This window comes from Mangifera indica, chromosome 20 (assembly GCF_011075055.1).
Source record: "Mangifera indica cultivar Alphonso chromosome 20, CATAS_Mindica_2.1, whole genome shotgun sequence".
NCBI lineage: Eukaryota > Viridiplantae > Streptophyta > Magnoliopsida > Sapindales > Anacardiaceae > Mangifera > Mangifera indica.
In genome coordinates, this window is record NC_058156.1 from 1,329,063 (window position 1) to 1,355,102 (window position 26,040).

At 34.5% G+C, this 26,040-nt stretch overlaps 3 protein-coding genes and 1 pseudogene across 6 annotated transcripts; 1 reads left to right on the forward strand and 3 right to left on the reverse strand.

Moving 5' to 3' along the window:
• Window positions 1–504: 504 nt before the first annotated feature.
• LOC123204697 lies at window positions 505–2,962 on the reverse strand (annotated as a pseudogene).
• Window positions 2,963–3,554: 592 nt separating this feature from the next.
• On the reverse strand, window positions 3,555–7,912 carry LOC123204696 (importin subunit beta-1-like). 2 transcript variants are annotated; one of them, XR_006499601.1, is made up of 4 exons: window positions 7,760–7,912; window positions 4,512–6,937; window positions 4,137–4,420; window positions 3,555–4,014 (listed from the first exon to the last, which is right to left on the reverse strand). XR_006499601.1 is itself a non-coding variant. In XM_044621489.1 (3 exons), the coding sequence occupies exons 2-3, from the start codon at window positions 6,929–6,931 to the stop codon at window positions 4,222–4,224; spliced, it is 2,619 nt and encodes an 872-aa protein (XP_044477424.1). In that variant the 5' UTR covers window positions 6,932–6,937; window positions 7,760–7,912; the 3' UTR covers window positions 3,555–4,221. The 2 variants fall into 2 exon arrangements, 1 of the variants encoding a protein (XP_044477424.1); XM_044621489.1 differs by having other exon boundaries at window positions 3,555–4,420.
• Window positions 7,913–9,752: 1,840 nt separating this feature from the next.
• LOC123204698 (luminal-binding protein 5-like) lies at window positions 9,753–13,197 on the forward strand. Its single transcript, XM_044621491.1, is given in 9 exon segments — window positions 9,753–9,947; window positions 10,424–10,691; window positions 10,777–10,991; window positions 11,096–11,338; window positions 11,517–11,996; window positions 12,090–12,244; window positions 12,323–12,405; window positions 12,494–12,567; window positions 12,570–13,197. Coding segments are annotated over 9 exon segments (1,995 nt in total). The 5' UTR covers window positions 9,753–9,889; the 3' UTR covers window positions 12,989–13,197.
• A 1,864-nt stretch (window positions 13,198–15,061) lies between these two features.
• On the reverse strand, window positions 15,062–22,129 carry LOC123204469 (glutamine-dependent NAD(+) synthetase). Of its 3 annotated transcripts, none has more exons than XM_044621137.1 (14): window positions 21,972–22,129; window positions 20,443–20,645; window positions 19,780–20,085; window positions 19,460–19,683; window positions 19,202–19,305; window positions 18,939–19,073; window positions 18,274–18,442; window positions 17,653–17,788; window positions 17,150–17,288; window positions 16,784–16,960; window positions 16,278–16,445; window positions 15,808–15,903; window positions 15,590–15,718; window positions 15,062–15,483 (listed from the first exon to the last, which is right to left on the reverse strand). In XM_044621137.1, the coding sequence occupies exons 2-14, from the start codon at window positions 20,634–20,636 to the stop codon at window positions 15,259–15,261; spliced, it is 2,202 nt and encodes a 733-aa protein (XP_044477072.1). In that variant the 5' UTR covers window positions 20,637–20,645; window positions 21,972–22,129; the 3' UTR covers window positions 15,062–15,258. The 3 variants fall into 3 exon arrangements, with proteins under 3 accessions (XP_044477072.1, XP_044477071.1, XP_044477070.1); XM_044621136.1 differs by lacking the exon at window positions 21,972–22,129 and adding an exon at window positions 20,758–20,910; XM_044621135.1 differs by lacking the exon at window positions 21,972–22,129 and adding an exon at window positions 20,802–20,904.
• Window positions 22,130–26,040: the final 3,911 nt, after the last annotated feature.

A 26,040-nucleotide genomic window follows, 5' to 3' on the forward strand; every position in this document is an offset into this window, starting at 1 on the left:
CAGAGAGGGAGGCCGTCGTTCATCAGATTTGTTTTCCACACATTAGAAGAAAATGTGAATTTTTCAAAATTTAATACCAAAAAAATATTGTTAGCTTATCAAACCAAAAAGAGAAAATAAAATATAATTTTATTTATTTTAATATTACTGATAAAATAACATTTTTACCTTCACCCCTAAGAGAAAACTTTTAAGTGTGAAAATAGACTAAATCTTAAATAAATATTTAGATTTTTAAAATCTTGTAAATGTATATTTGCCTATAAGCCCTTTGGCCTTTCAATACATTATGAAAGAAATTACTTAACTGGTCAAACTAGCTGTCCATGTACCAAAACTGGAGTGGAGACAGTGATAACCCATTTCCGGTAAAATATTTGGGAGATTTTGAGAAGGCCAAAAGAAGGATTAACAATTATTTACTAGTTGAAACTGAAGACATCATGTTCCACAGTTCCAAGTAGAAAAGATATTCAAGATAACGGAGCCAACCATTCGAAAAAATAACAGGAAGGCAATTTATCATCATACACTAAGAAAACTGTCCCTAAGAAGGCTGGGAATATGGGAAAGAACAATGATGCAGCATTACTACACAATTCACATCAATAAATAAGAGATCATCGAATTATGTATAGGGCATACACAGCAAATCAATGGTATAATCATTAACAATATGCAAAAGTAACTCCAACTTTGGTGGCATCTGATGCAGCAGACGAAGATGGCCGTACATCCCCTCTAAAATTTAACTTGGCTCGAAAATTGCTGGCATCAGACAATTGCCTCACAAAATGAGTAAAACGAATCCAGTTATTGTAATCAAACATGCTCTTATCCATCCTCACAAAGTTGAATGAGAAAGTGGGCTTTTGAATACCATCTGAGTAGTACTTTGACATCTTTAGCATATGTTGAAATGATGAATCATCTAAATCAGTTGCGAAATTTTCACCTTCAAGGGGTACATCACAGATCCTCGCAGCCAATAACAGCTGCCTAAGAAAACCCTCAGGGCTACAGAGAGGGTTCATATGTTTCTCTTGGGCATCTCGCATTTCAAAACAAGAGCAACACATAGTAAAACCATACCTGGCAAACATGCGAGCAATTGGCATATACCCATCTCTGGTTGAAGTATTGTAATAGCCAGCTGTTAGCTCGGAGGGATGAGATTGTGTACAATAATGCCAGTGGATTCCACCAACTTTTGCTGATGTATCAACTCTAGCACCTTGAAAAATGGTTGCAGCCTCCCTACATAACCTTTCTCCATGAAGAAGCAGCATGCCTGAGTACCACTCAAGGAAAAAATTACCATATTCGGTATTCCAAGAACCGTCGTGGCTTCTGAAAAATTCAGTCTTCTCATGATCTTGCATCAAATTGCCAGAACCAATAGGACCTCCATATCCCCATTCACATCTCCCAATCCCTCGAGCACAAGCATTCAGAGAAGCAAGCATATACTGTCTCCATCAATAAGAAAGAAACCATATGGAAACAGTGCCAAGGACTTTAGAACTCAAAAATATAATTATTAAAGAGTAAAATGATCATTAGAGTATAAGTTCAACAATTAATGCTCAACCTTCCCACCTACCTTATCATAGCACTGAAACTCTCCAAGTTCACCTGTGCGCCAGCCCCGTGTTAGCTTTTGAGAAGGGCATAAAGGATATCTTAGTTCACCTGCAGGACCCATGCCAACTTGAACTCCCTGTAGAATGAACAACTATATGACACAAGCGAGACTATAATGTTCTGTAATCGTGCATCAATGACAAAGTAATAAATTAAACTATGATTAGTGGTCTCACTGTGATAATAACACCAATAAAAGGTCTGAAGGTGTCTCTAAAGTTCCTCATTAAATCTGTATATGCTTGGATTGGTGATCGCCCCTGCAGCACAGGTAGAGAATCACATCCCAGGGAAATATATTCCATACTTCTTCTTCCAAATCTGTCAGTATATGTTAAATCTGGATCTTTATCAATCTCTTCGAGCACCCATTTGGGTAGAGAAATCCTTCAATGCACAAAAGGAAAAAGTTACCGATCATCAGTATCTGCTATTAGGTATTGCATGTTATGTACAGAAAAATCATTTGATTGCATTGCATGCAAATCTCATAATAGAACAATGATTTCTTTCCAAAATCAATTGGAGACGTTTCCGTTACCAACTGTAATGAACGTCTTGGCTGACATCAAGAAAAATAATTACCATTTACGGTCGTCAGGGCCAGCGCCATTCTCATGAAAGGCAAAGAGAACTCTAACTTTCAAACCACATTTGCTAGCCAATTCAACTATTTCAAGATAACCACCCCAGTCATAAATCCCCGGACGAGCGTTCTCCACCACTCCCCAGTACACCTCCATCACCACCCCCTCTACGCCAGCCGCAGCCAGCGCCTTAAAAGACTGCGTAATCGCCCTCTTTCGTTTCAACATTCCTCCAGCCCACGTCATATCTTCCGGAAGCTTCACGAAAACCGGCGACCCCTTCCTACGACTCCGCAAAAAGGCTTTGTGATGGAGTTCGTATCCTTCGCTATTGCTGTCACTACTATCGCTATCGCTGTTGTTGCTGTTGTGGTCGGCCGGAGAGACCGAGTTGTGGGTGAGTTCTGACGAGAGATGATGCGGACTCGGTTCGGGAGTTTGTGAGAATGAATTAAAGAGAAGCGAGTCAGTCGACTTGACTCAGTGCGAGTGCAACAAAATGAAGGAGAGAACGTAGCGATCGCCATTAATTTAAGGATTTTCTTCGAAGTTAGGGTTAGGTTTTTCAAATTTAGTGTCTCTGCAGAAGAGAGAGAGAGAGAGAGTGGAGCGAGCGAGCGAGCGACGAGCTTGCGTGCGCCCCTATATGTGAGTTCGTTAACGGAACTGAATGAATTATTTTGCAGTGAGAGGGCGGAGTACGTACTCAACAGCGACAACGCGTAATTGCAATCACAATTTCGTTGTGGAAGGAAAATGGATTACAGTACGGCTTCTGGGTTCCTACGTGGACTCTTTCGATGGGATAGGTGCGTACGTGGACTCTCGCGATTGGACAGACTCTGAGCTCAATTACTTTATGCTTTATACGCAAGTATGGTCAATTTCTTTGCCAATGTAGCTTTCAAAATAATTTATTAGAATCAAGAGGATGGATTCAATTCCCAACTCAAATTCGAATTCAAATACATTCAAAACTAATGCACATAATCATTTGAGCATTGCCAACAAAATGAATTATAACATTAAATGGTAAACAATATCATCAACAGAATAAACAGTATTATTGAATAAACAGATTGAATTGATTTTAAATTAAAACTTTAACTATAGATAAACTCTTTCGAGTTAAATAATGTATTCAAACCAAGCCGATTATAGGATCCAACCCTAGTCCCATCAACTCACCCAAAGAAATGTTCCAATTATTGTATCATTTTTTAAATTTCCATCTCTTCAATGATTGAACATATGAAAGATGAAGTTAATTGAAAATTTAATTTGAATTGAAGAACTAGACCACTGATTTGTACATGAAAGAAAGGAGGAAACCCAATGGACATCTATTTTAAATATAATTAAATATGACAAATGCATGGTTTGAATACCCTAACATTATGTGGTTCTCACCAAACACCAAGTATACAGAATGAGTACATATGGCAAGAGAATAACTCTGACAATTTTTGGCATGTAACAATGCAATACTTTTTAAGACTCCCAATTTTGGAGAAAAGAAAAGAAACAAGAGAAAAGGGGGGAAATGTGGTTTTTACCACTGCTGCTAAAACTGCCCCCATTCCTAAACCAAAACTTCAGCACCATTCACTTCATATTTTGTTGCTATTGGTGACCCATTGTAGACAGACAACACCGGCAGGGTGTGATTGGGATCTATCCTATATCAATCCTTCCAAGTCTAGTTGTTCCATTTCTTCCCATGCGTAAAAGTCCATCTATTTCGTCCGCGATAGCAGATAGACTCAAAAGTCATCACTGCCAACTGCTTCCATGGCAAAGGAAAACAATAAAAGGAAATAATTAAACAGAAAAGACTCCATCCTGCCAATGTGAAATACTGACAGCCAAACAACCAAGACACTTGTGTCCAAAAATGATGATTACCTGACTCAGGCTATGCAAATCCATGAACCAACTCGACACACCCAAATGCATGCAAGTAGTAGAATATATGTGGTAGCACTTTGCCTCAAAAAGAAATTGCCTTACTGATGGCCAACTTGGCCCATTCAGCAGATTCCTTAACCATATGATCTTCTGATGATGAACATTCATTTAGAAATTCTCGGCTTGACACAGATTGCTGAATCAAGGCACTTGCATTACTACCAAGGGTATCTGCTAGATCCCCAAGAACCCCAATTGCTGCCTTAGTCACCACCTCATCCCTGAAGACAACAAAGAAACAGTTAGGCACTGCCAATATCAATTTTATAATTTAGAAAATAAAAGAAGAGTCCAGAATCCTGTAGTGCTCACATGTCTTTCTCCAGGTACAAACTATCTAAGAACTGAAGAATATGAGGTGCATAAGGCATTAACAGTTGGATTTTTGGAGAACCCTTGAAACCTTGAAAGATACCAGAGTATGCCTCCAAGATTCCATTTCTCAAAGAATTGGTATACTCCATCATATCTTCATCAACACCAGATGTATGTACAGATAGCTCAGCTGCACTCTGAAGCATGGGCATAGCATACATCAAGTACTTCTCAAAGCTTTCACCAATCGCCAAAGCAATGTCACCAAAGCATGAAAAAATTGGAGGCTTCACAGATCTATGCAACTGATTGCTTGACAAATCCTTGAGAAGTTGGGTCATAATCCCATCACAGTAAGGCAATATCTTTTCCTCCAGAGCCCTGCATATATCCCCCACCACACCTACTGTGATGGCACATACCTGGTAATCCTCAAAATTTTGGAGACCCATTTCCAGAAACTTGTAAAACTCTGGCATGTATTTTGCAAAATCTGGACCTGTCACATACGCAAGAGCTCCAATGACAAGCATAGCCTCCTCATGAGCCGTGGCACTTCGAACAGCAAATACTCTTAAGAAGAGGCCCATCATCTGATCTGCATACTGCATGAAGACATACTTCGTTTGCTCAGATGATCCTAGCTTCTGTATGATGACCTGCAAGCAACCACAAAGAAGGCCTTGTATTTCATTTTGCTTCTCCCTCTCATCAGATGAGAATTTTTGTCCCTCGAGAGTTTGGTGGAGCTCCATCATAATAAGTGGAACTAGTTGCATCACCATTGAAGCTGTTTCATCAGTAGAACACCTTACAACTTCATTAAGAGTTTCATAAGCTGCTGTTCGGAGGCGAGATTCTCCTGCATCTTCCCGGTGAGTTACAGTAAGAAGTGCCTGAACAATTTCCTGGAAAAAGGGTGTTAGAGGGGAAGAAGATGATCCTGCATCCTCATAACCTTGGGCCAGGAAATAAAGAGCACCACAGGCTTTCTCAGCAACATTTGGAACATCTTTCATGCTCTGAAGCAGAACACTAATAATCTGCTGGCAATTAGCTTGTGTAATTATAGGTGTCTCCAAAGTTGACCCATGCAAAAATTCAAACATTCTTCCAAGAGTCCATGCAGTAGTGTCCTTCACATGGTTGTTTGGATCTTTCATAAGGGCAGTGAGCATGAAGTTCAGAGCAATGTTAACAAGAGGTACAAGCTTCTCAGGAGATGGGCCTTCCAGAATGGAACCAAATGCGTAGGTTGCAGCCTCTCTCTGCCTCCAATCTGGTTTTGCTATGTTTTCTTGAACAAATGGCATAACAAGTGGGACAACATCATCTCCAACTGTTCGAGCAACCAAACCCAAGCATGTGCCTCCAGCCATTGCAATATTCCATGCCCCTTCATCCTGATCCTGATCCTCTTCCTGCTTAAGAAGCAACTCCAATAACATGGGAACTAGAACAGGGAGTGCTTGCTTAATGAAATAAAAGCAAGGAATTTCAGAATCCCCACTGAAATCACCTCCATAATCTTCTAATATGTCTATTTCCTCATCACATATTGAACTCCAGAACTCAATTGCTTGTAGAGCAACTGGTTCCTCATCTTCCCTCACAGCCTTTGCTGTGATGTTGAAAACATCTTGCATGTACGTTGCCAGTTTCTCATAGTAGGTTGACGAAATGGCAACCAAACACTCAAAAGCTGCCTGTCTAATCTTCACTTCTGGAGAAAGTGTAGCCTCACAGACAACTCTCATGATGTAGTCGCGTTCCATGTCATTTACGAAATTTGCCTGAGCAAAACCGAGAGCATTATACAATGCTCGTGTAGCAGCAAGTCTTACATCATTGTTACTCTCAGAAGTACTCATACCCTGAACTACAGCTGTAAGTATCTTATTTACATTATCCTGATCTACTGCATCTGAGGAAACTTCTTCACAAATATACCCCAGAGTTTCAAGGGTGGCTTGCTTGGTGTGAGCTGGAAGCTGATGAATATTTGACAAAAGAGCTCCAACTAGCTCAGGCCACTGCTTATGTGGCAACTCAATGCCTGCTACCTTCGCAATGGCTTGAGACACCGTTGACCGTGCATCATGTGCAGGAGAAGAGAGGGTCTTCAGTAAGAATGATTTAATCTGGGCCTTTACAGAGGGGTCCAATGTCAACCACCTTTGTACGAGCTCAAACTTCCGATGTTGTTCTTTGGCATCCAATGCATTCTTGAGGATCAAACCTGCTAATTTACGACTCTCAACAGGTTTCTCATCATTAGCCAATTCCCCAGCAAGGGAGAGTAAAAAGCCAGGAAGATTTTGCTCCTGATATTGTTTTAAGTTTTCTTCTGCTTGTTTCCGCACAGTGCCATCCACTGCTTGTGCATTTAAAAGAATTTGGGTAACTTCGGCGGCCATCAAAATCTGAATTTAACACATTAAATTAATCAGAATAACAAAATAATACATGCAAAGTATCATATGTACTTCTAGCATTAGGTTCATAGAATGAAACATAAATTAAGAACCTCAAAAACATCACTAGTCTTCTATTGAGGGAAAGGGAATATCAAATCACATATAGTTTTATAGAATAATACCACATTTGTTTCCAAAAAGTGAAGTAAACATGCCAAGCTTCACTTTCTGTTCTTTTCAAATAGGAAAGCTCAACTCCACAATCCTATTAACCTCGCTTAGCAAGTTTAGATTTCATATTTCCAAACTAAGTATAAGAAATCAAAAAACCAATTGGGTATCATCTTCCCACTATCTGATTAACCAAGCAGAAAATATTGAATTTTTATTTTTCTTCTTATTCGGATTGGCTATCATTTTCTTATTTTTCTTCTTGTACGGAAGTGAATGGTCAACTTCACCAACTTCACCAACCTTCAGCTGAACTTAGATAGATTTCACTAACACGTTCGTAAGACTCATGAATCACAACGTTACCGTTATTTGTCCATCATCATTCAATTTCAAATTCTCTACGCCCAAACGCACATGCCCAATTCATTAGAAACTAAACCGATGGTCGAAACTCAAGTCAGACTCACTCTAATCCCAAAAACATAACCAACCTGGTTTGCAATTTCCTAGCTCTTTCTCGGTAACCAAACAGTGCATAAATAATTTACTTAAAAAAAAAAAAAAAAGAAGCAGCATAAACTAACTTTGATCTAAAAAAAATTCAGTACAACCAACCAGGCGCTAAAACCTTACATCGAGATCAAGAGAACTTACACCGAGTTGATGAGTCGACTCGGAAAACACAGCGAGTGAGCGAGCGATCGATTCGAGAGAAATAAAAAGAAGCGGCAACTCTGAAACCCTAGCAGAGTGACAAGAAAAGCAGAGAGAACGTGTCAATAAAACGCGAGAGATTTTGATTTAAAAAATTATAATAACAATAGTAAAACTACCTGATTTTTCCAATTGGCTTTCTGGAGGCCCCACGCGTAGTTTTCTTCGGGTTGACGCGTGGTGGAGAAGTTGTGGGTCCTCAAGTCTCTTGTAGAGAGTCTCAATATGTGAACAGGATAATTTCATTGGTTGACGTTGAACACGCGCTTTAACGTATGGTGGGATTGGACAGAAATTATTGCCATCACGGTTATTATTACAGCTGTGATTCATGAAATTACTGCAAATTTGGCCGAGTTTTATTATTACAATTTCTAATTCATTAATTTTTTTAAACATTATAATCAAATATGGTCAAAAAAATGAATTTCATTTTTTATGTGAAATATAGCAGGAAAGTTTGCTTTGACTTTGACTTTTAAAACTTGTTGACTTGGTAGTAAGCTGTGTTGTTTTTCAAATGTCAGGTCAAACCATAGAGGTTCAAGTATTTTCCCGTCGCTCGGTTAAATCTAAAATCAGTTTATAATTCTGTTTGGTTTTATAATTTAATTTAATTTATATATAAATATTAATTATTTAAAATTGAATTAAATTTGATAAATTCATTTAACTAGAATAATTTATAATTAATTTTTTTATATGAGATAAAATGTTAATGGGTTAATTAACATATTCTCGAAATTACGTTTTATATTTAAAAAATATGATAAATATTTGATATTATTAAAAAAATATATAATTATTTGATAATAGATTAAATTGATCGAACTGTGACTTAATAAGATAACCGATTTGATGACCGTCCGATTTTCAAAACATTAGTGTTTTTGTTGGTGTATTCTAATTAACTTCAATAGGAAAGGGTAAAAGGGTAAATGATATTTCATAATTCTAAATTATATATATGAACACACATTTTTTTAATATATACATTAATGATATATTATTATATAATTATGTATTATTTTATCTTCAATTTAAAATCATTTAATCATACGATGACAAATTTTTTAGTACTTAAAAGCGTGTATACATAATTTTATCATATATAATAATATAATAATTCAATAAAATTATGCTTAGCACATTGAGTATGTAAATATGTACAAATTTTATGTGCATCATCAAGTAATTAACGATTTAAATTAAAGATAAAGTAACATTCAATATTTGATGATAAATATAAAATATGTATCGAGTTGTGTACTTAAAGTGAGTACTCATCCCAACCCTTTCTTAAAGGGTTTTATATAGTGTTTGATTTGAACAAAGTTAGTTCAATCTGACTTAATGTTTAGCTCAATTTGAGTTAAATTTAATTCAAACCTCACTGTAAAGATATTTTATGTATTGTCAGTAATATTATTTATTTCATTGACAACAACTTGAATGTATTGATCATTATGAATCCAAGTCAAGCTCGTGTCAACTTATATTCAGGTTCGGTTTGAATTCAACTCTACTGTAAATGATATGCAATGTGGTGGGAGCGGGGGAAGAGGTGGAGAGCTACAGTGTTGTAGGGGTAGTTTAGGGAAACGTTGGGGTGTATGCAGTTATTAACCCAAAATTTTAAAATAGCAAGTCGTTTATACTACGGGCCGTAGACGTTGAAGTCAGAAATATAGGTTAGGCCCAATAGATTGGGTGGAAAAGGTAAGCGGACACGTGAAGATGTGGAAGAACGGACGGCCAGGATCACCCCAACAGAAGAGCTAATTTTATTGGCTCGTTGTATGTGTATCTTCAAAATGATTGGTCCACGTCACCACCGATGACATGTTCTCTCGTATCAGTTCTATTGGATTCACAACGTGCACCTTCATAACACGTACATCATGGGCCTATAAAGGCTCTGTCCTCCACGGGCGATATTAAGGTAAAACCGAAAGCCCTTTAAAACATAATACGCTAGCAGCGAAGCCCTGCCAAAACAAAGCGAAGCTCTGTTTAGATTTTAGAGTGAAAGGAGCGAAAAAACCAGGCGAAATTTACTTTTAAAGCGCGATGGCTGGCTCTTGGAGAGCTCGCGGTTCTCTCGTTGTGTTCGCTATTGTCTTCTTCGGTGAGTATTAGTTTTCATATCTGCAAAAATGTTTATTACGATGAATAATAATTAGATCTGAATTGTTGTTTGTATGAGAGAGAAATGTAGTAGATCTAGTTTCTAGTTAATGGTTTGAAATTGAAATTGAACTCGGAAATGGACACCTCTTTGATTGATCTAGTTCTGGTTTAGATCTGATAATTTTACTGATTTTGATGCATTATATCTGGAATGATGATTATTATAGTTGATGTTGATGTTTCGTTAGAGCTAATTATCTGAAAAGCTATTAAATATCTATATAATTATAGTTTAAGTACGCCAAGTTGATGTTACAGTTAAAAAGGAACTTCTGTACTGCAGTTGTATCATCATTAATTATGTATTTAATGATCAAAGTTTGTTATTAGAACAGTGACCAAAATTATAATATTATCTGATGGCTTGTTTTATGATTGAATAGTTTAATATATGTTTCATGTGGTGCACAACAGGTGGTCTATTTGCTCTATCGATCGCGAAAGAGGAAGCTGCCAAGTTGGGAACAGTTATTGGAATAGACCTTGGAACAACGTATTCTTGTGTTGGTGTTTACAAGAACGGTCATGTGGAAATTATAGCCAATGACCAAGGAAACCGTATTACCCCATCTTGGGTTGCTTTCACTGACAGTGAGAGGTTGATTGGTGAGGCTGCAAAGAATCAGGCAGCTGTTAATCCTGAAAGGACTATCTTTGATGTCAAGAGACTTATTGGAAGAAAGTAATGAACCATTTTAAATGTGCTGGTTTATGTTTTCATTGATTATGGAGGAATTAGTGATAACTGAGGATTTTTTTATTAACAGGTTTGAGGACAAAGAAGTCCAGAGGGACATGAAACTTGTTCCTTACAAGATTATCAACAAGGATGGGAAGCCTTATATTCAAGTCAAGGTTAAGGATGGCGAGACTAAGGTGTTCAGTCCTGAGGAAATCAGTGCTATGGTACTGACTAAGATGAAGGAAACTGCAGAAGCATTCCTCGGGAAGAAGATAAAGGATGCAGTTGTTACAGTTCCTGGTTAGTGTAATGCACTTTATTATTAAATTCTGCATTTTGCAAGAACAGGATCAATTGAAATGATTGTTTTAACTTTACTAATCATTTTTTTTTTAATTGTGCAGCCTACTTCAATGATGCACAGAGACAGGCTACAAAGGATGCCGGTGTTATTGCTGGATTGAATGTTGCAAGAATTATCAATGAACCAACAGCTGCTGCCATTGCATATGGTTTGGACAAGAAAGGTGGCGAGAAGAATATCCTTGTCTTTGACCTTGGTGGTGGGACTTTTGATGTCAGTATCTTGACAATCGACAATGGTGTTTTTGAGGTTCTTTCAACAAATGGAGACACTCATTTGGGAGGTTTGTACATATCTCTTATCTTTTCACATGTCCTTAATAGTATAAGATTTTTCTTGAACTATTATGGCTTACCTCTATCTGAAGTAATTCTGAAATTGAATTCGTTTTTAGAGAATTTTATTTTCATGTTATTAATGTTAGTTGATTGTCTTCATGCTAATGGATCATTTTCTTGCAGGTGAGGACTTTGATCAGAGAATTATGGAGTACTTCATTAAATTGATCAAGAAAAAACACGGAAAGGATATCAGCAAGGACAACAGGGCTCTCGGCAAGCTCAGGAGGGAAAGTGAACGTGCCAAGAGAGCTCTCAGCAGCCAGCACCAGATTCGTGTTGAGATTGAATCACTTTTTGATGGTATTGACTTCTCTGAGCCACTTACCAGGGCTAGGTTTGAGGAGTTGAACAATGATTTGTTCAGAAAGACCATGGGACCTGTGAAGAAGGCAATGGAAGACGCTGGAATGCAGAAGAGCCAAATTGATGAGATTGTTCTTGTTGGTGGCAGCACTAGAATTCCAAAGGTTCAACAGCTTCTAAAAGAGTACTTTGATGGAAAGGAACCTAACAAGGGTGTTAACCCCGATGAGGCTGTTGCTTATGGTGCAGCTGTTCAGGGTGGCATCTTGAGCGGAGAGGGTGGTGACGAAACCAAAGGTATGAACTCTAGATTTTTTGTTCCTACGCTGATATTTGATAGAAGTTCATTTGAATTACAAATTGACAAATTTATTTATGTTCCGATTGCAGATATCCTTCTCCTGGATGTGGCTCCACTCACTCTTGGTATTGAAACTGTTGGCGGGGTGATGACTAAGTTGATCCCGAGAAATACTGTCATTCCAACAAAGAAATCTCAAGTTTTCACCACTTATCAGGACCAGCAGACAACCGTCTCCATTCAGGTATTTGTCGTCTTGGTCTTTATCGAGCAGTGTTGCTAAATTTTTGAGTTACTCATGTTTGTTCTGATCTGATATCAGGTCTTTGAGGGTGAAAGGAGTCTCACAAAGGATTGTAGGTTGCTCGGAAAATTCGATCTTAATGGAATTCCTCCAGCTCCTAGGTTTGTCGCTGTCTTTGTTTCAATTTATAACTGTTTGTCGCCATTGTTTGGTCGGGGCTAATGACATTGTATTTGGATGATCCAACAGGGGAACCCCTCAAATTGAAGTCACATTTGAAGTTGATGCGAACGGTATCTTGAATGTCAAGGCTGAAGATAAGGCACTGGAAAATCAGAGAAGATCACCATCACAAATGACAAGGGACGCCTCAGCCAGGAGGAGATTGAACGTATGGTTCGTGAGGCAGAAGAGTTTGCCGAGGAGGACAAGAAGGTGAAGGAGAGGATCGATGCCCGTAACAGCCTTGAGACCTACGTCTACAACATGAAAAACCAGATCAATGACAAGGACAAGCTTGCCGACAAGCTCGAATCTGATGAGAAAGACAAGATCGAAACAGCTGTGAAAGAGGCCCTTGAATGGCTAGATGACAACCAGAGTGCCGAGAAGGAGGACTACGAGGAGAAGCTCAAGGAGGTCGAAGCTGTTTGCAACCCAATTATCACCGCCGTATACCAAAGAAGCGGCGGAGCTCCAGGTGGTGGGGCATCGGAGGACGATGATTCACATGATGAACTGTGAGAATCTTTAGTTTGATTGGCTACTGCTGCCGGGAATACGGGGGGCAATTTTTAAGAAATAGTGAATAGGGTAATGTGAGGGAACCTACTGTAATTTTTCTTTTGTCCAAGGGAGAGGAATACCTTTTAAATGCTAGTGCTCCCTCGCATGTTTTTGGTTTTTTAATGTGAAGAATACCTTTTTAAGATATTGAATTCTTGTTTTTACTAGTATTTTGTTTTAATATCGGTGAACCTTTTTATACCGTCGCCTCATTTCTAATTTAATTTGGCCTTTGGTGGACAAGTAAATTCTGTAAAAGAAATTTTTTTCTCTTTATAACCCGGATGGTAGGATTAGTTTTGAATCGAATTGGTTTAAGTTTGATTCAAGTTAAACTCAAGTTTATTGAGCTTGTTTTAAAAGTGTTTGAATTTGATTCATTTAAAAACAGTTAAACTCAAGCTTAAGCTTAAATCTGAGTTTTGAGTTTACTTTAATATTAAAAAGATGACGTTTTAATATATATTGATCAAAATAACATCGTTTTAATTTATTCATATATAATTTTTTTAAATTCGTGAGTTTTACAAACCAAATATTTCTAAAATTCGAATTCAAAAATATTAAATTCTTAATTTGAATTTAAGTTTGAACTCATTTAAACTTAATTCATTTTGAGTTTGTTAAAAATAAATCTGATTCGAATATAATTCTACCATCCCGTGTTTACCAAAGACTTTTCATTTCTAAGTAAATAGGGTTCTGGTGGTGTTTCGGTTCGAAGCAATGGAATTTGAGGGTTGACATAATACATGATAGAGTTTAATCGTAGTTTCAGTTGCCGAAATATTTTAGCCGATTCTCATGAGATGAGATGAGAGATCTGGAAAAACATCTCCTAATTAAGGCGGGTTTGAATAAAGTTAAAATTAATTTGAGTTTTAGTTTGAATTTAATATAATTAATTTGATTATAACAAAAAAATGTTTGTATTAAAAATAAAAATCATTGAGGAAAACTAATCATTAACAAAATAAATCATGATTTTAGTCAACCCACGATCTCATTTTGATCAAATCTATTTTTACTATTTATAAAGGGGTTTGTTTTATGATATATAAAAATTATTTTAATAATTTATTTTTTATTATTAAAATTCTTTTATTTATAATAAAAAAATTTATTTTAATAATTTTTTATTATTAATAATGATATAATATATAGTATAAAAAATATTTATTTAAAATAAAATTGTAATCAAATCTATCTCTACTAATTATAGGAGGTTTGTTTTATGACATATAAAAATTATTTTAATAATTAATTTTTTATTATTATGATTATTTTATTTAATTTATCTATAATAAAATATTTTTATTTTAATAATTTTTTATTATTAATAGTGATATGATATATAATATAAAAAATATTTTTTTAGAATAAAAGTACTCTCATTATCAATTAATATAATAAATAATACAAAATACATTTTATAATAATTATACCTAAAAATATTTGAGACAAAAACAAAAATGATCTATCTTTATTTGAAACAAAAATATGTCATCTACATGTCAGATGAAGATGATTTCATCTTTATTTCGATCAAAAACTGTTGTCAAAGAGAAACTGTGAGAGAGACAGATAAAATATAAGCGAAGATACCCAATGGCCGAAGATAACGAATTGTCGTCAAAGAAGAAAAAAAACTTTAAAAGAAAAATGATTACTTTTTAAATTTTGTATAAGAGAAAAATTATAAGCTTTTTAAATCTAATAAAAAAAATGATAAAATTTTAATTTTTAAATTTTTTTAATAAATAAAGATTTTACTTTTAATCTTAATTAAAATTTTTAATAAAAATTAATTTATAAATAAATATTTAAAATTTTAAAACTTAAAAAATAAAACGTTAAAATTTGGCTGTACCCAGGGTGGAAACAAATGGTCTGGCCTTTCTGCATAACACCACTATATTGAAAAATGGACTTGTCAAATCCGTTAACACTGGCATCAGCACAAAAAACACCACAAAGCTACAGCAGATGGCACAAAACCATGAAACAAAAACACACCGCACCAAACAAAACTCAAAAAAATTTATTCAAGATCCATTGAATCTTCTCTTGTTACATTATAGCAATTGGGATAACAATAAATATACATTTAAACTCAAATCAATAAAACTTTTATTCTACTATTTTCATAACTTATAACTTAACAATGAAATTAATTAGACATGTTTATCTGCCTTTAATCAACTCAATTATGGAAGCTTTACTCACAGCTAGTGGCCAGCTTTTGGGTTGCCTGAGCCTGCTGCCACAACTCCCATCCCACCGACTTCTGATGCCGCCACACCCATCAGTTCGTGTTCACCAGTTTCTTTGAAAGGAATTTTCTCACCGTCCAACTCCTTCACAAGTTGATCGATCTTACGAAATTGGTATGGCCATCTCGCATTGTAGAGAAATTGTCGCAGATCAAACCTGTTATCCTCTGGTGAATAACTCTGCGTGAAATCAGGCAGGTTAAGGGTTGCTTTGAATAAGGAAATTTTGTAGGGGAAAAAAAAAAGAAACATTTTAATATGTTATTAGCAAATTCTGGTTATATACCTCTGCGTGGTACGAAGGAGTTAATACGGTCATTTTGTGTCGATTAATGGAATAATACTTGAAGAAGTGTTTGACTTTATCAGCCACCTCTGATGGGGTTAATCTTGCACCCCATCTGTAGCACAGATTCTGAAAGAAACACAGTACCAAAAGAATGAGTTTACTTGCAAGCACAAAACTGAGTGTGTCATGAACATATTCCAAGTTCGAAGTTGAACCTTGAACATTGAAACTGGACCACATTGGAAAATTTTCCGCATCCTTCCATACACTGAGAGTTCCTCGTATGTCATTCCCATGTCTACTTCATCAAGCTGTATCATGCAGAATGTGATTTACAAACACAAATTCTAGATATCAACACTTTTTTTTTTCTGAAATTTGAATAAAACAGGAAAAAAAATCTATAAGAACCTCCAAGAACTGAAAGATAGATACAAAATTTATAAAAAGAGGTCACTTTGAGTCAAGATGCTAAGATAAAAGTGCATAGGAAAAGTGGCAAAATTCTACAAGGATGAGACTGACAACCAGATTGGTAAATTTCTTTTGCCCTTTTCAGTGACAGATAACCTGATCTAACAAATTCATACCAATAATCTTTTTTTTCCAGAAGAGATATCAGACAGAATGCCATGCCCCTGAACAACAAAGAGGAGAGATGGTGAAAGGTTTCATGAAATAATACCTGGCTGTAGTTTGAACGTATGGGCTCCAATTCAGCAGTAGGTGGAGCTGCTTCAATTTCTGCTAAGGAAGAGTAACCGAGATGGGTTGCAGCCCACCGTAGAAATTGTCGCAAATCCTGTTTACTAATGCCTCCAATGGGATTTATATCTGCTGAGCTGCAATCATACTGGAACAGAAATAAAAGTTAAGTTCCCAGATGAAAATCATTAATACAGATGATCTATTAACCACAACACTCCAAAAGAAAGACAGTAACTCCAAAATCCTAATTAAATTAACACAACATATTACCAGCTAAACCTGAAGTTGATAATATGAACAGTAAAATGAAACAAACAAACACCATACAAAACACAGAAGAAGAACTAATTAAACCCGCCTCACAGAGTCACAATTAATAAAGTAATGAAGTTCTCTAATCAAGGAAAATTTTTTGCTTTTGGGAAGGCAGAATTATAACAATCAAGCAACATTTAGCTTCTTAAAAATGTTTAAATCATATACCTTTGTCAGATAACCACGCAAGCCTTCATCCACATTGGAACTGCCCAAAACTAGATAAAATCCCGGTTTATTATGAACCCAAGGCAACAATGATGCTAACATAAATGCCAGCACCATTCTGATTCGAGCTTGAATGTTTTGCAATCCCAGGTTCTCAATGTTAGATCCCCCATCAACCTATGAAAAAGAAAACCAGATTAACAGTCATTTTAAAGTATACAATGCTAACCATGAATGCTATAAATCTCAGTTAACTCCCAACTGGAGGTCGAAAGTGCAGCAAGATCACAGGGCACCGGCTATTGTTGATTCTAAAAGGAAAATTTTATTCTCAGACAGGAAGTTAAGTTTCCAACTCCTCTGCACCTTATAACGTGGCCTCTTTCCGGTAAGCGTCTGAAATAAAGAAAGAAGAGCAGAAACAACACTGTCTATGCAAATGTCAAGGTGCCATGAGCCAATCTCATCAGCTAGCTTCTTTGCACGCGACTTTGTTTCTTCAGAACTGCAAGAAGTAAACCCTATAAATATACCACTTTAATGGAAAATTTTGTGTGTAAATCAACTGGTAAGTAATCTTACTTAAGATAATGTTAACTAACCAATCAACTTATTTGATTATGTACTTGTGTGTGAGATAATTTACGTAAGACAGCTTTTCTATGTTAACTTTGAAACTTATATAAGGGCCATGATAGTTCTAACATATATTGCGGACTAACACTATGTTTTGCTCAAGACCCCTCTCTGTAATAGTATCAGATAGCAATGACCTTCAACAAGACTACTAGTATTTACTGTTGGTTCGCAGATACTATAGCAATAGGCATAAAAAGGATAAGAACCAATCCTTTAGTACATGTACCTACCTATTTTCAGAACCCATATAGACTGTATAAAAAACTCTTTTTGCGAATTCTCTGCTGTCAGTAGGAAACTGTCCATCAGTATAATGTCCAATTCGTATTGCATCAGCTTTGACTTGTTCATCCCCATTTGCGATCTCTGCAAGCAAACCAACATGAACTCCAATCAGACAATTGACATTACTACTGGTTTGTCCTCATGGCATGAGGAAAAGTTGTTTGCTCTGCTGCTGCAGTACTATAGAATTAATGCTAGCTCAAGGGAGATTCTACATGAAAAACCAGCACGGAATCATGGGAGATATAAGGATATCAGGTAAAATTTTAACCCAGAAAAAGCTAGAACCCCAGTATATCATTTAAGCAAATGAGAATTGGTTCAGTAATTTAGGTTTCCATTCTCTTCCAACACCATCGAGGATCGTGAATGTATGCCTTAATTTTAAATTCTTGCAACCTGTTGGACTGGCTAAGTAATCAAATGAAAGAGATAAAAAGAAACTTGTCTCAGTCTACTTGCCTGAAACAACTAATCCTCATACAACAACAGAATTAATCAAATTGCTAGCTACTTAAGAAGGTGTGGGCAGGGAAACACAATAAAAAAAAAGAAAGCTAAATGACCTTTTACAACAAGCTGGCACATGCATCCAACAATAGCAGCCACAGAAGAGCTATCAGCTCCACCAGAAAGAGGAAGCAAGAATCCAGAGGCTCCACTTCTCCTTAAATAGTCCCACAGCCAGCAACCAGGCCCAAAGGCTATTTCCTCCTCAGGAGGGTGATACACAATCTGCAATTAATAAGTGATGGTTGATGCATTAAAGCAAATATTTTCCCGAAAAGTTCCACAGGTCAATAAGTTTTTCACACACAAGCAGATGGGCATAAATTGCACACATTTTATAGACTGTTATCCATAATTAAAATGAAGATAGACAACCCATAATTAGGTTCAGATTTAGATTTCTTCAAGAGGCATATATTCAAATGGAAGTACACAGTAAGATATGTCAAATTCCCAATTTTCATGGAGACAAAACCAATGAGAAGCACCTCAAATTTGAACCAAAATCTATTACTCAAAAAGCAAGAATTTCCAATTCAAAAGCTGTAGTCACTTGCATAACTCCTAGCTGCTACCAGCAGGTAAACTAGTAAACATTTCAAAGCATATATAGAGTAGCTCCATAATATATGCACCACTACCAAATAAAAAGAGCCATTCACTAACAGAAAATTGTAGCATAATATTGATTTTTATAATCCTAGCTGAACCAGTAACGAACCTGAAGTGGACTTGAAAGTGAGATTTTCAGGTTGAAAGATTGACAAAGACTATATGGCACCGTCACAGATGCAATTCTGGTTTTGCAGCTTGCTTGCTCTTGAAAACTACTAATAGATCCTCTCAGGCTAGCAACCTGAGATTAACAAACAAGTAAAATAATTATTGAAAACCACATCTGATTTTTTTCTTCTTAATAGAACATAAAAAGCTACGAAGATCATACACAAGCAAACACTGGAGTAATGCAACATCAAAGCATACCGCATCTAGATCTACTTGTGCAACCACAACCTCCACATCTTTTAATGAAAATTGTGAGCCTTGAGCTATCATATCTCCATTTACAACAACGCATGAACATCCATCTGCAAAGAGTAAATTTGAACCTCATTATGGTGGGAAAAAACTTCTACAGCTCTTGTGTACTTCAAACTATTTCAATAAGCAGCCCCCCCCCCCCCCCCCAAAAAAAAAACCATAAAATTAAACACATCTAGCCTATTGAAAGTGTTTATGCACCAAAATAAAGGCGGCCACCATCGCATCCCTGTTGATTACTGTACATGTAAACCCCTCCTCGAGTATGAGTAGCACTTATAAAAGAACGAATACGATAATCAAGCTTTCTTAGTTGGTGGTGACTTCCACTGGCATTCATAAACACTTCAACTCCATTTAATGCAAGCTCAGCATGAGGGGGAGTAGGAGTAAAAAGTTCTTCACAAACTTCAACAGCAACAGCTCTAACAAGGAAAAAATTACATGTTGGCATCCGAGTCATCATCTAAACAATAGTTCCACATAAACAGAAAAAACAGAACCATTAAGCTGTTGCTTACGTGTCTAAAAACTGAAGGAACCCATAACCAAAGGGCACTGATTTCTGAGACAAAGCCTCAGAAATTTCATTTGGAAGCTGGAAGTCAACGAGCTGGTCTTTTTGCTTCCATGCTGTAAACCATCGAAGTTCCCTATAATTTCCATCATTTGCAAGCCATATTTTGGGGCGGATCATGATAATTTTCCTATTAAAACACAGAACTTGACAATTATAACGCTCTGATCCTTTAATCACAGGCATTCCTATGCTGCATAATATTCCATCCGTCCAATCACCTACCAGTATTTCTTTCAAACACTCCCATCTGCAAACAACATCAATCATCATCAAATTATGAACAATGACAAATGATATTTCAGAACTTTATTTAAAAGAATTAGAATGCACTAGTTAATTCACATTTCCCCCAAATGCAAGCTTATTCCAACTTCCAAACATAACAGAAAAACTAACTCAATCACCACAAAAAACACAGCGACAGTTTGATTAACTACCAAACCAATTCACACTCAATCAAAGTCATTACATATATACAAAAAATTAAAATGTTTAATTCAAGGAAATCCTAAAATGAACTAAAATACACTCATTCAAAAATGTACATAATGAACCAAGTGACAATCAATCGACTAAATTTTAATAAAGAAATACAAAAACTTACGCATGATTGACGGTATCTAGTTCCAAGAAGTGGTCTTCGCAGCCATAGCCAGTGATTTCAAGTTCAGGACCGAGCCTAATCACAGCTCCAGATTTTTTGGCCCTAGCTATGGACTCCTTTATGTTCTTCAAATTACAGTCGAAGTCCATAGCCCATTGGTTCAAGTTACACGTCGCAACCTTTATCAGCCTCATCTTCAAATCCTACCAGAAAAAAAATTATTCAAATATTTTCACTGTTATATTGGAGAAAACATAGGACTCTACAATTTCGAAACAAAAATAAAAACAAGAAAAAGCAATCTGATTATTCTACTTTTGTTCAGTGGAGGCTGCAACCACGAGGTACAGAGCACTGACCTTCCGCCGGCCCTTGTTTAGTATTTTGGCGTTGTTTACATGCCGGAATAACAAATTTAACATGAGTTTTTAAACGAGTGCTTTACAAATTTGTTTTTTTTAACCCAAGTTTTGGAAGGAAAATTACTAGGCCAGTATCTTAATTTTATTATTCAATAAAGGCCAGATTAAATTCCCACGCAAGGTTCAATAAAACTACAGAGTTGCCCATCAAGTTTGAAAAAGTTAATTTCTTACCCATATGCTAAATCTTTTACCAAATTTTGTTAACTTCTTTTATAAAATTACTGAAAAAGACAAAAATATATATAAAAAATGTGTCAATGACATATAATTATATGTTTTGAGGTTAAATTATAATTTTTAAAAATACTAAGAGTGTTAAAAAGTTTTAAGGGGGCTTTTGAAATTTGAAAAGAGTTTGAAGGTGTTTATAAAATTTTTAAAATTTAAATATGTCTCTTACTAGTTTTAAAATTGATAGTTACATCCTAAAATATGCAATAAATAAGGAATATGAATATTATATTATAAAGTATTAATGTTAAGTTTAACAATTAACTTTGATAAATGGGCGAAAATTGATTTTTTTTTAATTTTATAGATAAATTGTTGTGTCATCAATTCTTGGGTGGGAATAGTATTTGGCCATTTTATTAATCAAAACTTATCAAAGACACAAAGATATATTTTACATTTGGGTTTGTTTGCCAAGACTACAGTTGTTGGGGGTGAGATGGAGATTGCTGTACAAAAACTGTCTTGAACGAAGAAATCTGGCTATCCTAAAATCCTGACACCATTTTCATTTCTCCTCACTCATGCTTTTATCTCTTAACAAATAAAGGACGTTGGATAGAATTTGAATTGAGTTTATTTGAATTTGAGTTTGGATTTGAATTTGTGCTTAAAAATTCAATATCTTCGTATTTAAATTTAAATTTTAGAGATATCTGATTCTTCAAACTTAAAAAGATGAGCTCAAACTTGAGGTGAACTTAAGTTTATATCCTTTCAAATGAGTAAAATTCGAACACCTTTGAAGTAATTTCAGTTCAAACTTTATTTGGAATTCAATCTTAATGGAATGTCTGCTTTCTCCAGAAGAAACAGCCATCCCTTGCAATTCTACTCAAGCAAATATAAATCACAAATAAATAAATAACACACCTGGCTAACAGCGGCAGGAGAGCGATAATGTCCGATGGCGTCCGCGGGTCGGGGCAAGAAATGTACTTTTACGGGTCACTCGTGACGTTTCTCTGGTGATTCGGATGATATCTTGAAAGTTAAATGGTTTTTGTCTCTATATCTTGGGTTTGGTTTGCAAGGAGAAAGTTAAAAAATGGCAGAGAAAAGGAGGTGCGTGATTTTGCAGAAAGAAATTGGGATTCTTATGGTTTTAAACAACTTTTTTGCGTTGAATGTGGGCGATGAGCCAGGGCCGGCCAGGATCCTTGGACGGGTAAAGTTGAATTTCGGGTTTGACACGCTGAAGCGTAAAACAAGTCACAATGTTTGAAAAATCGATCGACGTATTGAAATATTTCACTATAATTTGATAAACATAAATTATAGAAAAGAGAAATGATTTTCGATCTAAAAGGAATTTTCCCATGCATGTAACTCGCTTAAAAAGATGAACATTTCGGTTTAATTTAAAAGGTTTTGACCTTAAAAAAGAGGGAATTAAAAAAATCTTCATGATCGGAAATAGGGATATATGTATCCGCTCTCCGTCATGCCTCCATCCCTATTTATGTCTCTTTATATTATATAGTTATTTAAAATACTAACATATTTTTATAATTTTAGATTATTTCTGTTTTTCAAATTTATTTTAAAAAATCCTTACAATCGGGGATAGAGATACAAGTATCTCCTCTTCGTCGCGCCTCCATCCCCATCCATGTCCCTTTATATTAATATATTTATTTAAAATACTAACAAATTTTTATAATTTTAGATTATTTATGTTTTTCAAATTTATTTAGGTTTTTGTTATACATTTTTATGTGATTAATATATTATATTTGTGATATTTAAAATATTATATTAGTTTTAATTTTACTTAATTTTATTATTTAATATATTTATATTGTGTTTAGAAGATATAATGAGAAGATTTTTTCTTGCGGATACAAAGACGAGATTTTTCCTTGTGGGATAGGGAGGGGATGGGGAGCGAATTTTTTTTCTTAAGAAGGGTATGGGGAATTATTTTCATCCCCATAATGAGAATTGGGACTGAGATCCGTCTCTGTCCCTTCCCATTATCATCCCTACTCACCAACAAGATTATGACAATTGTAAGGGCAAAAGACTTATTCCTACCCAAGGTTTAGTGTATTTCCCAACTCATACCTATTAATTTTTAAAAATTCAATTTCTCATCCGTCATCCAACTTTTGATAAAATTTTCTGTTACTATAAAAAATATATATATATTTTATTAGTAATATTAAAAAATATAATTTTATTATATTTTTTCCTCAAATTTTAAAAACTAACATTTCATTTTAATCTCAACTTTTTCTGTTTTGAAATTTGACTTTTTTCTCTCTAGAGTTTTATTTTTTTCTTACATTTTCCCACTAGCTTCTCCTCTTTGGCCACCTTCTTTGTCAACAACCTCTTTTCTTGATGACTTCTCCATTCGCCTTTTCTCTTGATGATAGATGGCTTGGTGGATTCGACCAAATCTCGTTTATTGAATCAAAGTTGTCACTGATTTGTCTTTCTTCATTTTTGGTCAATTTCATTCTAAATTGATGCTCTTTATAGGCCATACGAAGAGTCAATAACTGATTATGTGTGGTTTCGTCTTCGTTCGAGTTCATCTTGTTCAATTTTGATGCGTTCGATGACAAGATGCATTTATCAGAATTGAAGAGTCCATCAAGTCGTTTGTCATCAAGAGTGACAAAGGAGTTGTTGGGAACGAAGGTCAATAGCAGAGAAGGTGGGCAGAAAGGGGAAGGTGGTCGAAAAATAAAAGAAAAAGAATAAAATTCTAAGGGGAAAAAGTCACTTTTCAAAATAAAAAATATTGAAATTATAAGAAAATTAATTTTTAAAACCTGGAGAAAATAAGATAAAATTATATATTTTTTTAATATTACTAATAAAAATACTTTTATCTTTATCACTAACAAATAATTTTAATAAAAAATAGATGACAAATAAATATTAAAAGTTTTAAAAGTTAACGTGTGAGAGTTTGCAACACACTAAACTTTGTGGGAATAAATCTTTTTGGCCCAAGTATAAAGGAATGGTCGCTGATCCAACTTATTGTCCTCCCATGAATAAACTCTGCATCAAATTAGATCATAGGATAAGCTTTTCTAATGGGTAAAAGTGTGTATACTCTGATTTGAGAACTTTTTAAAATCATATTGAAAAAATTAGTTTGAAAATTTTTTAAATCAAGCTAAATTAAAAAAATATGGATTACTTTAGTTTAGATTACAGCTTAAACCTGTTTAAATCATTTATTTTGAAATATATATTATTTAATAAAATTAATTCAATTAAATTATTTATAACATAATATAAATATATAAAATATATATACAATATATATATTTAAAGAAAATGACTAAACAAATATAAAAAAATAAGTTTTATACCTAATTACTTATTGAAATTTTTTGTTATATATGTATATATATAAAATATGGTTTACGGTTTAGTTCTGTTTGAAAATTATGCAAACCACAATCCAAACAAAAAACTGGTTTTTTTAAATTATCAACCCGAATTAAATCAAATCAAATTGTAATTTTTAATCGATTTGCTCCAATTGTATGATTTGAATAAAATTATACACACTCCTATACTTATAAATGGGAAACAAAGTTAATAAAACATTGATTAAGTGAATGTTTATTTACCGTGACATAACAAGACCGAGTTGATCTAGTAATATAGTTTACGGTTTGATTAAGTATGAAAATTGTTTAAATTGTAATTTAAACAAAAAACTATTTTTTAAAAAATTATTAACTCGAATCAAATCAACTCATAATTTTTAATCGGTTTAATCCAATTTTATAATTCGAATAAAATTATGCACACTCCTGTACCTATAAATGGGAAACAAAGTTACTAAAACATTAATTAAGTTAATGTTTGTTTACCGCAACATAACAAGACCGGGTTGACAAAGTTGAATTGTGTAGATTAAACTCCCGTGACAATGTCCAATAAACTCTATCTTTTCATAATTTCTCTCTTCTCCTAGCAGGGTTTTGCTTTGGCTTTTGTATAATATTAGTGAAATTATTTATCTTCGTAATTGTATTGTTTAGGTGTTAGGGTTTTAACTCCCCATATGTAACAAACAAACAAAAAATATATAATTATGAATATAGTTTTAAATATTAAGTCGAATCATGTTATGCAAGTTTATAAAGATATACAATCTTCTCCTTTTACACTTTCCTTCAAGTTTCATAATTTTTGGTCCTAACAAAGAACTAGCTATTTCATCAAATCTTGGGTAGAAAATAGTTATATATTATTATAATAATTAGTATATTCAAATTTATATATTATAATATTCATCATTTTTCATCTTCGTCTTTTCTTTAATGAAAAGACAAAATGATTTTGTCTCGTCTTCATTAATGGAGATGAAGTTTTTTATTGATAGAAATATCCTCTACCAAAGAGAGAAACAACTAAGTTAAAGGTGGAGACAATAACAACTATTGTTGTCATTGCTGAAGAGGGGAGATAACTCTAGGGATTTGGGAGGGAAAAGTAACTTTTCAAAGTTGATGCTAGAGTGAAATGCGAGTTTTCAAAACTTGAAAGAGAAAATGAAGTAAAATTATATATTTTTTAATATTATTAATAAAATAACAATTTTACCTTTAACTATAATAAAAAATTTTAACAATATTTAGTCTATAAGTGAATATTTGAGTTTTTAAAATATTGTAAATATGTATTTATCTTTGTATTAAAACTTGGATAAAAAATAGTTTTTTAACCTTTTTTTATCTGATTGAAAACACTATAAATAAGCTATTCCTCCCTCATTTGTAACACATCCTAGAATCGAAGATTCTCTCATAACTGAGAGCAAATTTGAGGAGTAATTAAACTCCCGTACTCTATTTGAGTTAATAAAATTTTTTATTTTTATAGACTTTCTAAATAAAAAAATTATTTTATTTTGTACAAAAATTAATATAAATTAGGATATCAAAATTATTTATTAAAAGAGTAA

Coding starts and splice junctions, on each gene's coding strand:
- LOC123204696 (XM_044621489.1), bottom strand. CDS start 6,931: ATGGCCGCCGAAGTTACCCAAATTCTTTTAAATGCACAAGCAGTGGAT. Junction 4,421..4,511: donor TTGTACCTGGAGAAAGACAT/GTGAGCACTACA, acceptor TGTTGTCTTCAG/GGATGAGGTGGTGACTAAGG.
- LOC123204469 (XM_044621135.1), bottom strand. CDS start 20,864: ATGTTAAATTTGTTATTCCGGCATGTAAACAACGCCAAAATACTAAAC. Junction 17,789..18,273: donor GTGCCAGCTTGTTGTAAAAG/GTCATTTAGCTT, acceptor GTTTGCTTGCAG/AGATCGCAAATGGGGATGAA. Junction 17,289..17,652: donor TATATGGGTTCTGAAAATAG/GTAGGTACATGT, acceptor TACTTCTTGCAG/TTCTGAAGAAACAAAGTCGC.